The following is a 15,240-nucleotide window of genomic DNA, read 5'->3' as shown; positions in this document are numbered from 1 at the left end:
CTTTTTGTTACAGTGTCGTTGTTATAAATTTGAGGGCATGTTATACATTCATTATTGATATCTTTGCTAGAAACAGGGATGACACTCATCAGGAGGCATTTATTCACACTATGGTAGTGTTTGCCACAGGTATTGGGTTATGTCTTTCAAGTAGCTTTTCATCTAAATTTTAAATAAACATGAATTTTTTCTAACTTGCCACATCCTCTCCCCTGTCCTAGGGTTGGACTGGTCTGAAGAGAGTGGAGAAGAACTTGAGGACTCAGAGCAGGCCTCGCCATACCAGGTGGCCTGGTCCATTCGAGAGACCCTCAGATACGAAAGACACACGTGAGTCCTCCTTTTCCTTTTTATTCTTCGATTTCCGCTGTAGTAAATGGGTTCTTCCTATATATGCAAATTTTTTAAATGTTACTGGATGTAGTTTTATTGTAATGGAGGTAAAAATAGATTCCACTTGAGAGGAGATGTACTATATATTATTTGAGGAGAGTGATGTTTATGTTTCCTTGGTAAATTTGTTTCAGTACCTTTTTCAGTTATGACTGAAGGAACCAGTTGTAATAGATTTTAGAACTGAAGGGGACCTGAGAGTTTATCTGATCCCATTTCCTCATTTTATAGAAGAGGAAATCAAGGCCTTGACGGGTTAAGGAACTTGCCAGTGTCCCTGGCCTACTTGGAGTCCCCCTGTCTGATTTCTCCATTCTCTTTGGCCCTATCCACACAGTAGCTGGGAATAGTTCTTTTTACTTCACCTCCATCTTATGCAAGATTGATCCTTTCTTTAATATTTCTAATGTGCTGAATATTTCTAATGTGTTAAAGTAGTTTCCAAAGTAATCTCATTAGAGGTTCTTGGTACCTGCCTTATCAGAAAGCTGTAGGTTAATGCCCAGCCCCTTCAGTTCTCTTTCAGAGGACTGCCTGAGCATCATGGGGCTATGCTCTGGGTACATTGTGAGAGGACTGAGATAGATCCTTTTCTGTGAGGCCAAAAGGTGACTTACAGATTCAGCTAATTTTTTTTTTAAGTTCTGTTGAATAGATGTTCAACAAGATAGAAGGGAGACTAGCTGCCCCAGACCAGCTCCTAGAATTTCAAAGTATCCTTGTATGGATATACATTCTAGGGTCTGTTTTCTGAATTTATAGGCATACAATGTGATTTGTTAGTATACCCAGAGATGATTAGACTTAAGAAACTGATTCACTAGAGACTAATATATAAGCCAAAATGCCAGTTTATAGCCAGAAGTACAATCATTAAGTGGTACAAATGTTCACTAAGCAAAACTATACGGGAAGCAAATTATAGTCAGAAGTTTATTTGGACGTGGAGTTAGAGCAGGAGAGTTAGCTGTATTTATTAATTGTCGTTGTTCTTAACCTTTAATAGCCTAATGCTTCCGTTTCCACTCTTGGGACTTATATCCCATATAGTTGTCCCTGTCTCTCCTGTCTCTGAGTTAGTATTGGAAAATGCTATATGTTTTTTTTTCTCTCTGAGGCTCTGTTTTATATGTTAGTTCAAGATCATTTCCCTATCATTAGCATTTCTTGCTTTCAGATGGAAGTACAACTGAGCTTAAGCTTTCTTTCCAAGTTATAGATAATATCAAACATGTTTCCTAAGGTTGATATTCATATCAGCTTAGCTTGACTTAGACTATTTTGAGTTAATTTAACAAATTGCTCTAAATGAGGTAACATAAGTAAATGCTCACCATAATACCTGATTCATGAGAAACGACTGGCAAATGGTAGCCAAGAATCCTATTTTAATTCTTCAGGTGACCTGAACATTAGTATTGGCAGTATTTGCCTTTGATCAGGAGCAATTTGTATTCCATTTCTTCCTTAATTGCAGAGTTCTCAGAATTTGTGTTAGACTTGTGACCAGTTGTCATCGTCTTTATCTCTGTAGCACTTTACTTTCTTGGCCAGTTTTGCCAGCTTCCTTGACTCACCATGATACTCTGCTTTCCTGGCCCTTCTTTCCCTTCAGTGTGTATTTCTCCTTTTTACAAGCAGTTGTCTTTCGTTCTTGCCCAGCTGTCCCTTTAATCTTTTCCTCTTCACTCATTTGTTTGTTCACTCACTCAGCATAATCTCGGTGAACTCGTATTATGCTTCAGGCAGTGTTCTGCTTCAGGCACAGGGCACCGCATTCTTTCCCTTGGGTGAAGCTGGGGTTGCGTTGGTTTATCATCCCTCCTGTGCCTGCAGCTGCACGTCTGCATGTACTGCTGTGCTCTCTCGGGAGCTTTGTCCTATACTGCAGATGACCTGTGGAACAGCTTCCTTCCAGCTTCTAGTTGTACTCCACCGTAAGAGCAAATGGAGAGCTCTAGGAAGCTGGTCCTGCCTAGCCTGTCCATTACATCTTCACGAAATTGTTGCCATGTGAGATTTCTCAAAAGGTTTTGCCATTTAAAATCCCTCAATGCGTTCATTGTGTTTTGGGAAGAAAAATGGACAGCGGTTTGATCACTGCATTCCCCTCTGAAGAACCTTTTCATGGACTTTCTTCCTAAACTAAAATGGTACTTAAAGAAATTTGGGGAGAAAGTTTGGCCTTGTTTTGGCAGAGGTTCCTTGGTTACTTAGTTTAGTTGTAGATGCATATGCCAAAGCGGAGCTCTCAGGATTTTACTCGGAGAAGGCAGTGGCACCCCACTCCAGTACTCTTGCCTGGAAATCCCATGGACGGAGGAGCCTGGTGGGCTGCAGTCCCTGGGGTCGCTAAGAGTCAGACACGACTGAGCGACTTCACTTTCACTTTTCACTTTCATGCTTTGGAGAAGGCAACGGCACCCCACTCCAGTACTCTTGCCTGGAAATCCCATGGACGGAGGGGCCTGGTCAGAGAAGGCAATGGCACCCCGCTCCAGTACTCTTGCCTGGAGAATCCCAGGGACGGGGGAGCCTGGTGGGCTGCCGTCTGTGGGGTCGCACAGAGTCGGACACGACTGAAGCGACTTAGCAGTAGCAGCAGGATTTTACCGAGATCTCTCAGTAGCAGAAGTAAGTTGATATCTTAAATGTATTATTAAGGAACAGTAATTACTGCCAGGAGTTACTTACCTTTTCACATTCCTAATAATGTCTTCAACAGAATAAAGTTCTTAATTTTAATGAGTACAATTTACTAGTGTTTTTTTGTTTTTTTTTTTCCTTTCTGGTTAGTTTATTTGTGACTCGAGAAAATCATTGCTTATGCCAGGATTATGAAGCTATTTTCTCATAATATCTTTTAAAAGATTTATTGTTTTATTGGCAGTCTTTCTGGAATTTATTTTTGTATATATTATATGTGATGTGAGTTAGGACCAAGGATCATTTTTTTTTCCAATATGAGTTTTCTATTTAAGCAACACTATTGAGCACTTGCTTTCCATTGCATTGGAACCTTTGACATATATTTGTTTGTCTATTTGTGCATTTTCTAATCTCTTCCATTGGCCTGTTTGTCCTTGTGCCAATAACTCAAAGTTTTAATTAAAATAGCTTCATAATAGGTTTAAATCTTTTTAAACAAAGCTTTTGGTTTCATTGCTTTTTCTTCCTTTTTAATTTCTTATTTTTTATTTCATTGCTTTCTTTTCTATTTGGCTCCACCATGTGGCATCTTCCCTGATCAGGGATTGAACCCCTACCTCCTGCACTGGGGTGTGGAGTCTTAACCACTGGACCATCAGGAAAGTCCTATTTTGTTGCTTTCTGTTCTTTATTGTTTTTTCTGTTTGGCTTTAATTTTTTGAAGTTTTTAAGATAATAGCTTAAGTCATGTAAATCTGAGATATTTCTGGCATAGATGCTTGGTGCTATTCATTTTCCTCTAAACACTGTTTTTAGCTGCATCCTACAAATTTTGGTATGACATATTTTCATTTTTATTAAATTCAAAATACTTTCTAATACCCACCCCACCTCCTTTTTTTTTTCTCTGTGCAGCCTTTGGAATCTTAGTTCCCTGACCAGGGGTTGAACGTAGGCCCTTGGCAGTAAGATCTGGAAGTCCTAACCACTGGCCCACCAGGGAACTCTGATACCCCTTTCGATACCTTGTTTGACCTATGCATTATTTAGAAGTGATATTTAGTTTACACATATCTGGAGATTTATCAGAAATTGGTTTCTCATTTAATTGTACTGTGATCAGAGATCACATTTAGATTAGAGTGTTCTGTAAATGTCAGGTCAACTTGGTTAATAGTGTTGAGGTTTTCTCTGATTTTCTTTCTTTTCATCTTTAGTGATTTCCTTTCATTTTGTTCTATCAGTTACTGAGAATGGGATGTTGAAATCTCTATTCGACTTTTTTTTTTTTTAGGAAAATTACATCTCTTCTTTATTTTTAAATTATCCTTAATATTACTACATTAGCTGATGGAGAAAACATGTATATGCTTGAATGTGAAAGATGGGGTTAGACAATGTAGATGGAGTGTAGGACCGCCAGCTCCTGAGTGAGACTGTTGGTATCAGTGTTCGAAAAGTTTCTTTTGCGGTCTTTTTTCTACCATGAGAGACTAAGCAGAATCCTTTTTTATTATTCAGTTGATTTAAACTAAAAAATAAATAAAACAAAATGCCCTAAAACATAGCTTATCTGTTTTTCCTCCCATATACCTCTGTCTCTGGCATCAACCAATCAAGTCTTTTGTTAAAGATTCCACGTACAAGGAGAGGTCATATGGCATTTATTTCTCTGACTTAATTTCATTTAGCATAATGCCCTTGATGTCCCTCCATGTTATCACGAATGACAGGATTTTTGTTTTTGTGGCTGAATAATATTCTATTATGTACATCTCCTGCAATTTCTTTACCCATTCATCTGTGTGTAGGCACTGAGGTTACTTCCACATCTTGGCTATTGTGAGTTGATGTAGTGAACCTGGTGATGCTGATATCTCTTTGAGACGGTGATTTCATTTCCATTGATTGTATGTCCCCAGAGGTGAGACTGCTGGGTCATGTGGTAATTCTGTTCTATTTTTAATTTTTTGAACTGTTTAGACTGTTTCCCAAGTGTCTGCTCCAGTTTACGTTCCCATCAACAGTGTACAAGGGTTCCCTTTTGTCTACAGCCTCACCAGCCCTTGTTATTTCTTTTTGATAGTAGGTATTCCAACAGGTTGAAGGTGACATCTTACTGTAGTTTTTATTTTTGTGTTGTTTCATTTTTTGGCTGCGCCCTGCAGCATGTGGGATCTTAATTCCCCGACCAGGGATCAAACCCATGCCCCTGTATTGGGAGCATGGAATCTTAACCACTGGACCACCAGGAAAGCCCTCTAATTCTTCAAACATTTTGTATAATTCACCAGTGAATCCATCTGGTCCTGAATTTTTTCTTTGTGGAAAGTTTTTGCTCTTTTGTTGTTTTAATAAATTAACGTGAATTTTATTTGTAAAATTTCTTGTTGCTCTGAGATTACAGACAGGCCTAAAGTCTTAGGAAATCAGGTTCAGAATTTTACTGCTGTGTACGTGGGGCTATTAGTAGCATCTTAATGCCTGTACTTATATTGTGATTTCACACATATTATTTCTCTTAACCATGGGAGATAGAGGAGCCAGCTATGTCTCATTTCACCAGTGAAAAAATTTAAAGAAGGAAGGAAACAACACTTACTGAGGAATGCTGTAGGTACAACCTCTTGTCGCTGCTGGTAAATGGTAGGACCTGGCCTTTCTCTTCCTAGTTTGGTAATCTTCCTCAGCAACTAGGTTTGAAGAATGTACTTGCATGCTCCATCCTGTTGGACTCTTTGCAACCCCGTGGACTATAGCCTGCCAGGCTCCTCTGCCCAGGGGATTATCCTGGCAAAAATACTGGAGTGGGTTGCCATTTCCTACTCTAGGGGATCTTCCCAACCCAGGGATCGAATCCAAGTCTTCTGCATTGGCAGGTGGATTCTTTACCGAGCCACCTGGGAAGCCCCTTGAAGTATTACTCTCAAGCTGTCTTAGAGTGGAAGGCACCTTGAAGACTATCTAGTTTAGGACCATACCAAGGATGGTCTGTGAACCTGTACTAGTCTGCAAACTGCCCGTTATGGGGCCACAGCAAGATAAATTTGAAAGTTATGAATAAGCTCTGAAAACTTTTATCACGACATAACATGCCTCTACATCCAGGTGCAGCTTCCCATGGTTAACCTGAGAACCATTCATTCAGTCCATTTTCTGTGCAATAATAGAGTCTTTTTAAATAACAGTGTTGGCAGTTGATTAGTCACCCTATCTTTATTTTCCCTTAAAGACTTAGCTGTTTCTCTCCTCTTTCTATTATGACACTTCCATTCTCTTAGTTATGCAGATTCAAAGTCATTATTGACTTTCTTATCCTTCATGCCCAGTCACCGAATTCTTTTATGATAATGGCCCTTATGTGTCTTGTTCTTTCTATTATCTCTGTGGTGTTTTACTTTTAGTGACTCCCAGTTGTTAGCTGTTGACTTTGAAATCTGTATCTCTTCCCTAAAAGTGCTCAAGTTTATAATTTCCAACGGGTTTTCTACCACTCCCTTCGATGGCTCCACTGCGTTTTAAATTACGTAGGTCTAAAATGGAATTTGAGCTTCTCAGGTGGCTCAGTGGTAGAGAACCCTTCTGCCAATGCAGGAGATACGGGACATGGGGGTTCACTCGTGGATTCGGGAAGATCTGGAGAAGGAAATGGCAACACACTCTATTATTGCATGTGTGCTAAGTCACTTCAGTCGTGTCTGACTCTTTGTGATCCTATGCGAACTATATAGCCCACCAGGCTGCTCTGTCCATGGGATTCTCCAGGCAAGAATACTGGAGAATCTTGTGGGTTGCCACACCCTCCTCCAAGGGATCTCCCCAACCCAGGGATCGAACCTGAGTCTCTTACGTCTCCTGCATTGGCAGGAGGGCTCTTTACAGTTAGCTCTACCTGGGAAGCCCTCCAGTATTCTTGTCATGGACAGATGAGCCTGGTGGGCTGTAGTCTGTGGGGTTGCAAAGAGACGGACTTGACTGTGCATGTATGCACGCAAAATGGAATTTATTTCCTACCCCAGATTTTCTCTTGCTGCTGTTTCCTGGTCTTTGCCAGTGGAACTGCTGGGTGATAATTGTCCCTTTGGCTTCTTCCTTGCCAAGCTGACACGTCTTTAATACTTGCCCAGCTGCCATCTTGGTGTGGGGTCTTTGTTATTTCTTACCTGGAGATGTTTTTTTTTTGTTTTTGTTTTTTTTTTAATTTTATTTGTTTATTGGCTGTGCCGAGTCACAGCCAATTGATGCTGCCAGAACTCTTTCTTGCCTGGAAAATCCCATGGACAGAGGAGCCTGGTGTGCTGCAGTCCATAGGATCGCTAAGAGTCGGGCACGACTGAGTGACTTCACTTTCACTTTCACTTTCATGCATTGGAGAAGGAAATGGCAACCCACTCCAGTGTTCTTGCCTGGAGAATCCCAGGGACGGGGGAGCCGGGTGGGCCTCCATCTATGGGGTCGCACAGAGTCAGACACGACTGAAGCGACTTAGCAGCAGCAGCAGCAGGGCTTTTCTCTAGCTGTGGTGAGCAGGCACTACTCTTCATTGCACTGTAGAGAACTCTTGTAGGTTCTCGGTGCACAGGGGCAGTAGTCATGGCGCGTTTTCTTAGTAGTTGCAGTTCGCGGGCTCTGGAGCACAGGCTCAATAGTTCTGGCACACAAGCTTAGTTGCTGAGAGGCAGGTGGGATCTTCCTGGACCAGGGATCACATCCATGTCCCCTGTATTAGCAGGTGGATTCTTTACCACTGAGCCACCAGGGAAGCCCTTCCCTGGGGTTTTATAATAACTTCTTCTTTACTTTTTTCTTCTGTCTCTTTCTCCGTTTATATCTGCCCATGTGTAGTCTTTCTCATGCACAGCTCAGTTATTGTTAGCTGTATTCCTAATAATCTACAGAGTTCTTCATTGCCTGTGGAATACAGGTTAAATTCTCTAATCTGGCCTTTATGTTTGGCCTTACCCATCAGTACTCTCCATACCCTGCTCCTTAGCTCACCTAAGCTCTTCAGTCCTTGCTGTTCCCCATCCTGTCCATCTCTGTTTCTTGGCATATTGCTTTATCCTTGTGAGATCCCTTTCTTTTCTCATCTTCAAATTCCACCTTTTCTTCAAGGTTCTGTTCTGTTGTCATCTCCTCTACAAAGCCTTTCATCCTGGAGTCTTTTCAGTAGGCGTTAAAAGCATTTTATCTGTACCTCTCCTATGTTACTTGTTGTTTTCTATCTCACATTAAACATACTAACAGCATTTACTGGCCCTACCAGAACTCTCAAGTGGAGACCTGCTGTGAGACTTAGGGAGCAATTAAAAGAGTCCTGTGTTTTATGCCATGGAAGTTCTGGGTCAGTAGATCTAGGGTGGGTTTCCCAGGTGGCGCTAGTGATAAAGAATCCTCCTGCCAGTGCAAGAGACATAAGAGACAGGGGTTTAATCTCTGGGTCCAGAAGATCCTCTGGAGGAGGGATAGCAACCCACTCCAGTATTCTTGCTCAGAAAACCCCATGGATGGAGAGAGGAGTCTGGCGGGTTACAGTCCATAGGGATGCAAAGAATTGGACATGACTGAAATGACTTAGCACACATGCACGGATATCTAGGGTAGGTCTTGGGAAATTTGAAATTTTAATAGCTCCTAGCTTTTCACAAAGCATGACAGACATAGAGCAAATGTTGAATGTCAAATAGAGGAAGAGATTGAAGTGAGATCCTTCAGTTGGTATATCTGTAGTAAAAACTGTGCTGAGGAAAACATGACTTAGGACATATACTAAACAGAAGTTTACAGTGTAGCTGGTTATGAGCTATTTTGAAGGAAAGAGGAGTGATACCACTCAAGAAGAGAAGAGAAACCGAGCAGGATTTACTGCAAATTAGTAAGATACTATATATCATTTGGAGTGTCACGCGTGTGTTGTTTATGTTATAATATAAGAGAAGGAAGGTAATATATAACACAGGTTGGTTTTTCCAGTCTTATGTGCATTATTCCTAATAGTAAAAAAGAAAAAAGAATGAGGTCACATTTGTTCCCTAGGAAAATGACTTTGTTAACTTCCCTGTTGGTGAAGTGAAGTGAAGTCACTCAGTCCTGTCCGACTCTTTGCAACCCATAGATTGCACCCAACCAGGCTCCTCCGTCCATGGGATTTTCCAGGCAAGAGTACTGGAGTGGGTTGCCATTGCCTTCTCCCTGGTGGTAGACAGGTAGACATTGCTAACTAACCACTGAACTGTTTCTTTTTGAGCCTGATGTGCTCTCAGCATCCTTTTCAACATAGTGCTCCAGCCAGGGCCACCCATCAATCAGTATTAGCCTAGAGACAAAAAGTGCTGTCGAGTCTGACCCTTTGCATCCCCATGGACTCTAGCCCACCAGACTCCTCTATCCTCCAGTGGATATTCCTGACCCAGGGATTGAACCCACATTGCTGGCGTCTCCTGCATTTGCAAGCGGATTCTTTAGGGAATCCAAAGACAGAAAAGCCTCTGTGTAATTCCCTGGGATGTGAAATGTTTAGGATATTTCCTTAGTTTGAACAAATGCTGTAGAATGATTGTGATCCCTACAATCAAAATTCCTTTAGTGCTTAGCAAAAGAAGGTAGTTAAAAACCAGTGCATATGAAAGGGCAGCTCTTAGATGTATTCACTGCTCCATTTCTGGTATGACCTATCTTTTATGATATTATGCTGAGTGTTTCATCATAACCTTCATGTCATTTATTCAGACTTTCTAGTAAATAGAAGTAAAGAAATTATTTTCTTCCCCCAGATACCTCTTCACTTAAAATTTAGAAGACACAGATAAATGGAATGTCTCAATTATGACAGATTAAGAAGTTTAAGCCTCTTAGAGCATTGGATTGTCTCTACTGCCCACTTAGTGTTAAAACACTATACTCGTTTTCAGCTGCTCTACTGAATTCTGTTCCTCTCGTTTCATCGTGTGTGTTCATGAGCCACCAGTTTCAGCCCTGTACATCCAGCCCCCTTTCCTCGACCTGCACCTCCCATGTAATCAAGTTTTTTGCTTCTCTCCCTGCGCTTTCTAGGTCGGATGATGATGACACGGAGAGTAGGAGCTCCAGGGTGACCCAACTTTGCACTTACTTTCAGCAGAAATATAAGCACCTCTGCCGCCTGGAGCGGGCAGACTCTCGTCAAAAGAAATGCCGGCACACGTTGAGGAAGGCCTTGCTGCAGGCGGCTAGTAGAGAACCAGAGTGTGCTGGCCAGCTGATCCAGGAACTGCAGAGAGCTACACGCAGTCGAGCCAGGTCAGAGCTCCACACAGCCACCTGTTTTCTAAGAACTCACCTTGTCTTGTTTTCTCTATTTTTTGAGAGGATAGTCAAGACACAGAGAGTGGTGGACATATTATCCTGAAGTACTTAAGCCCTGTATTTTGGTTTTGTTGCTCAAAGTTCTACAGCGATGGCAAAATAATCCTGCCACAGCTGACCGTAAAAAAAAAAAAGTATTACTAGAATTTTGCTGGAGTTCGATTAGAATTTTAGTAGAGGATTTGAGAATGCTACCTGTCTTTAAAAAATACAATGCTTAAAACATTTCTTGTTAAGTAATTTCTTGTAAAAGCAATACTTATAGTTTTTTTTTTAACTACCAAAGTGGTGTTTTATGTTTTTGACTTTAATAATAAGCTTTTTCTTATATGAGCATTTCCATTACATTTTCTGGTAATATATACATTATCCCAAATATCATACTCAGAATGTTTTATTACATTGGATTTCTTTGGGGGAAAAAAATCCCTTCTGTTTATAATGAAGATATTTGCTTATTGTGAAAGTTTGAAAAATATGGAAAATAGCAGAAAATCTCCATAATATCACCATTCACAAAACAGAACGAGCACTATGAATATTTTTATTCTTTTTCCTTCTAGTCTTTTTCTCTGTGTGTGTGTGTGCAAATAAACATTATATATGTAAAACATTTTGGGGTTTATATACCTGTATATTACCAGAATTATCTCAAGATGATGGGATTATTGATGAAGTTTAAAACATTTGTAGTCTGTGTATTTTAATTTTTCATGGACGATCGTGAGTCATTTGAGGGAAAAGGGGTTTAAAACAAGCTGGAAACTAAAAATTAACCTTTGCTTTGTAGCTATTGATCAAATTCCTTACATAACGATACTATACTTTTTGAAATTTCATTTTCACTTTGTGTATTTTGATTTTCATTGTATTTGCTTTAACAAAGTAACCTATTTTCCAGTTGAGTATCTCAAAAAATAATATGCCCTTAAGAATTTTCTGCTTCTTGGCATATTTGGAGTGGTTTGAAACTATTTATGGGTATCTGACATACCGCCATAGTGACTGCAGCCTGCAGTATTTCCTCTCGCTTTTAGAACTCTCAGCCTCCTCTCATGGAGGTAGTGTCTGCACGAGAAGGTATTTAGGGCTTAACTTACTTCTTACGTGGTCAGAGACTTGTTTTTCTCAGAGGAACATTCCCAGATTCCCCTGACTATGTTTCATCTCCTAATACATACGCTCTTGTGATCTGTACTCTGCTTCATTGTAGAATTTTATACTTATTAATGTCTCTCTGTCATACCAGACGAGGGCAGGGACAATGTATATTTTGTTTTTAATCTCCAGTGTTGATGAATGAATGAATAGAATTGAACAAGTGAGGGTCTGTTTTCTGTTTATCAAAAGAACTCACTCATTTTGATACACGTTTTAAAATAAAGATATCTAACATTTATATGATATAATGCTTTCAGGTGTGTAATTTCAGTAGGAATTTTAGTTCTGTCCAGCATGGAGCAATCTAGATGTAGATCGTTGTGTATATTGGGTCTCATATATTGTACAACTCTGTCAAAGATGTGACGTATAAAGAGACTATACTGTGAGTTTGGGACAATTCGCTATCTGTATGGAAACTGTACTTGGCTATGATTTTTAACTGGCAGAATCGACCCCTTCTTATCATCTCCCAAACCACCTTTAGTGATGTTTTTCAGAAAATTTCATGATAACCATGTGTTGCAAGACAGACACCAAGATGAACTCAAATTACAGATCTCAAATTTATGTGATATCATCTATGTTCCCCATGATTAATAAAATGCTTTATTGCTCACTACATTGCTGATAATCATATGCCAGTGTGCCATAATCATTCCTTGGTGATTAGTTCCTTACTGCTTTACATTACATATAAGGTCTTCAAAAATCAACTCAGTTGACTAACTTCCTCTGTATTTAATATTTTTGTTATCAGAGGCCTAGTTCCACAGAAAACATTTAAAAAGTTGCTGTTAAATAGTTTAGAAATTGAAACTATAATGGCTACCTTCTAATAGGTATTCTTAAAATATGGTTTAGATATAAACTAAACATTAAAATATTCTTTATTAGTAACTTTGTCATTTATGTGTGAGCATGTAGAATAAACCATTGAAATAGCTTAACATTTATAAACCTGAGTCTCAATATCTTATAGCCCACAATTCTGCAGAAAGGTAGAATTGTTTGTGTGGAGTCTTCTTTTTTAACAGGGGATCCAGTAGAGCATATAAACTGGAAGCCCACAGTAAATATTTTCATGTTAACAGCATCAAAATCCTTGTTTTGTTGGGATTATTCTCTATGGGGATATTGAAATCCTGACTTTGGGTTTATTTTAAGAGATAGATTGGTGAGTTAGAACATAATGATGATTCTAAAATTGAAGCCAATGGTTTACTTTGAAGTTTAGGATAAAGTAAGTGAGGGCTGTGTTGTACCACTAGGCCTGGCAGATGGTTGAGTAAATTACTAAAGAGTTCAATGAAAGTTATCCCTTCAAATTAGAGAGCTACCTTCTATTTAAATCCAGACCAAGAGAAATTGGGCTTAGCTGCCAAAATAGTAAAGCTTCAATTTTTGGAAATTGTGAGCTTAATGACCTACTTCCTCACTCATGATCCTGACAAACCTAGTAGAACTCTTAATTAAAGCAGCTTCTAAGGCAGTGCCTTTTTACATTCACTATATGAAAGTTACAGTTGTAATAGAAATATTATCTGGAACTTAGATTCTATATGACCTTTTCTAATTAATGTATATCATCTCACTTAAATCCTTAGAAGGATACTAGAAACAAACAATTCAAAAGATTTTTCAATTTTTGATGCCTGACTGGTGACTCAATGCACCAAGTAGATTCTTTTTCCATACTCAGGCACGTGTAAAGGCCTAATAGTTTATGATATTTGATAGAATTACATAGATAGCATAGTTTTTATACTTCCAAGAATTAAAATTTTTTAAAAATTTAATGTTTGTATGAAACTATGGAAGGATTACAAACTAATAAAATGAACATATATTAATTAATAGAGCAAGTAGAAGCTGGCAAATTGAGACAGGGGTGGAAAGGAGATTCTTCATTGCTTAGCTTTCTGTTCCGGCATCCCATTCCTCATGTATTAGGTTCATTATTTTGCAGATGTATTGTTTAGAAGCTTTCTGAGGCCAAAATCTAACAACGTTGATAATAGTGGTGACTGACAACCATTGATTCTTTACCATGTACCATACTCTATACTGCATGTGGTGTTTTAGATATGTCTTTTGCTGCTTGCCTGTCAGCTAGAGGACTCTTTATCTGCACTCCACAGGTGAGGAAGTTGAGACTTAAGCAAGGCAGTAACTTGCCCCAGATCACAGAGCTAGTAACAGGTAGAGCCAAAATTCAGAACCAGGTCTCGTCTGATCTAGTCTCATGGTCTTCACTATTTTCTACTGCTTCCTTGTGAAGTAAAAGAAACCAAAATATCACTTTAAAAAAAGCCAAACAAAACCCCAAAATAGATAGACATAGCTGAGGCCAAATTATAATGTAATTATTTGTTTTGTCAATTGGGGAAATATTACAACTGGTCATTATAATTCAGACTTGCATATTAATTAATGAATCTAGGTAGTTAAAAGTGTGAATGTTATAAAATAGTAACATTATGGAATAATTGCCCTCGATTCTTAAAGCATTTTAAAAAATTCTTATGTTTTTCATTCCTTAGCATAAGTCGGACCACGTTGAAGGAGATGGAAGCTGCAGCGTGCAGTGGGACCGTGAAGGGCGAACAGTGCACCAACAAAGCCCTTCCGTTCACCAGACATTGCTTCCAACGTATCCTCCTAACTAACCTGAGGGCACATTGGAAAGTACTGACTCGTTGGGTGATATATTTCATTCTTAGGTCAAGTGAATGATTTTTGAAATCATAGCTGTTTAGTATTTAAAATAGTTTTTTTATTACTTCTGATTTTCTTGGTGTTTACTCAAAGTTTCTTGCATTTGTTTTGCTCAAAAACTGAATAGCTTTTTTTTTCTGCTTGCTGCTGCTGCTGCTAAGTCGCTTCAGTCATGTCCGACTCTGTGCGACCCCATAGACAGCAGCCCACCAGGCTCCCCGTCCCTGGGGTTCTCCAGGCAAAAACACTGGAATGGGTTGCCATTTCCTTCTCCAATGCATGAAAGTGAAAAGTGAAAGTGAAGTCGCACAGTTGTGTCCGACTCTTAGCGACCCCATGGACTGCAGCCAACCAGGCTCCTCTGTCCATGGGATTTTCCAGGCAAGAGTACTGGAGTGGGGTGCCATTGCCTTCTCCATTTTTCTGCTTATGTCATTATAATTCTGTATTCAGCAATTATATCAAAATGAGCAAAATGGACAGCAAGTAGTAAGTTCTTCCAGTGGCTGTCATTTAAATAAATTTTTTTAAAAATAGGATTCTGGTCCTTCCAGTAGTTGTAGGTAGTTTGTAAGAGATAACCATGACACTCATTGACAGGAAAATCAAACCCCATTATTCAAAAACCGTGTCTTTAGTCTTCCAAGAAAGTTAAACAGTTTTACAGTTTTTTGTGTTTTTTTTTTATTGTGGGATTAATTTGCTCTTTTTATTGAGTACATTGCTGATCTGAAATGTATGAAAGATAACAAACATCACTAACTAGGAAAGACAATATCATAAGACAATATACATGAGGAAAACCTATGTTAAGGAACTTCAGGGTGATCATGAAATTTTATTACTTTCACTTCTATTAAACATTTAAAGTTGAGTAGGATTTTAAAAATTAATATAGTAGCAATTACTTTTCTTTACTATCTTTCTGAGTTTTTCCTTCCTTTCTCTTGGTATTGTATTTTCACAGCTTTTTCA

At 39.2% G+C, this 15,240-nt stretch overlaps 1 protein-coding gene across 12 annotated transcripts in view; it reads left to right on the top strand.

Annotated features, from left to right (window-relative positions):
- INO80D (INO80 complex subunit D) overlaps positions 1–15,240 on the top strand; it is a 60,665-nt gene that overhangs the window by 31,804 nt on the left and 13,621 nt on the right. For all 12 annotated transcript variants that reach the window (XM_069578095.1, XM_069578102.1, XM_069578100.1 and 9 more), the window contains 3 exons: positions 222–330; positions 10,096–10,320; positions 14,091–14,200. In XM_069578095.1, the coding sequence (XP_069434196.1) occupies positions 222–330; positions 10,096–10,320; positions 14,091–14,200 (444 nt within the window). The remainder of the gene's footprint in view (positions 1–221; positions 331–10,095; positions 10,321–14,090; positions 14,201–15,240) is intronic.

This window comes from Ovis canadensis, chromosome 2 (genome assembly GCF_042477335.2).
Source record: "Ovis canadensis isolate MfBH-ARS-UI-01 breed Bighorn chromosome 2, ARS-UI_OviCan_v2, whole genome shotgun sequence".
Taxonomy (NCBI): domain Eukaryota; kingdom Metazoa; phylum Chordata; class Mammalia; order Artiodactyla; family Bovidae; genus Ovis; species Ovis canadensis.
The sequence above is the reverse complement of the archived record's forward strand: the minus strand, read 5'-3'. Positions and strand labels throughout refer to the sequence as shown.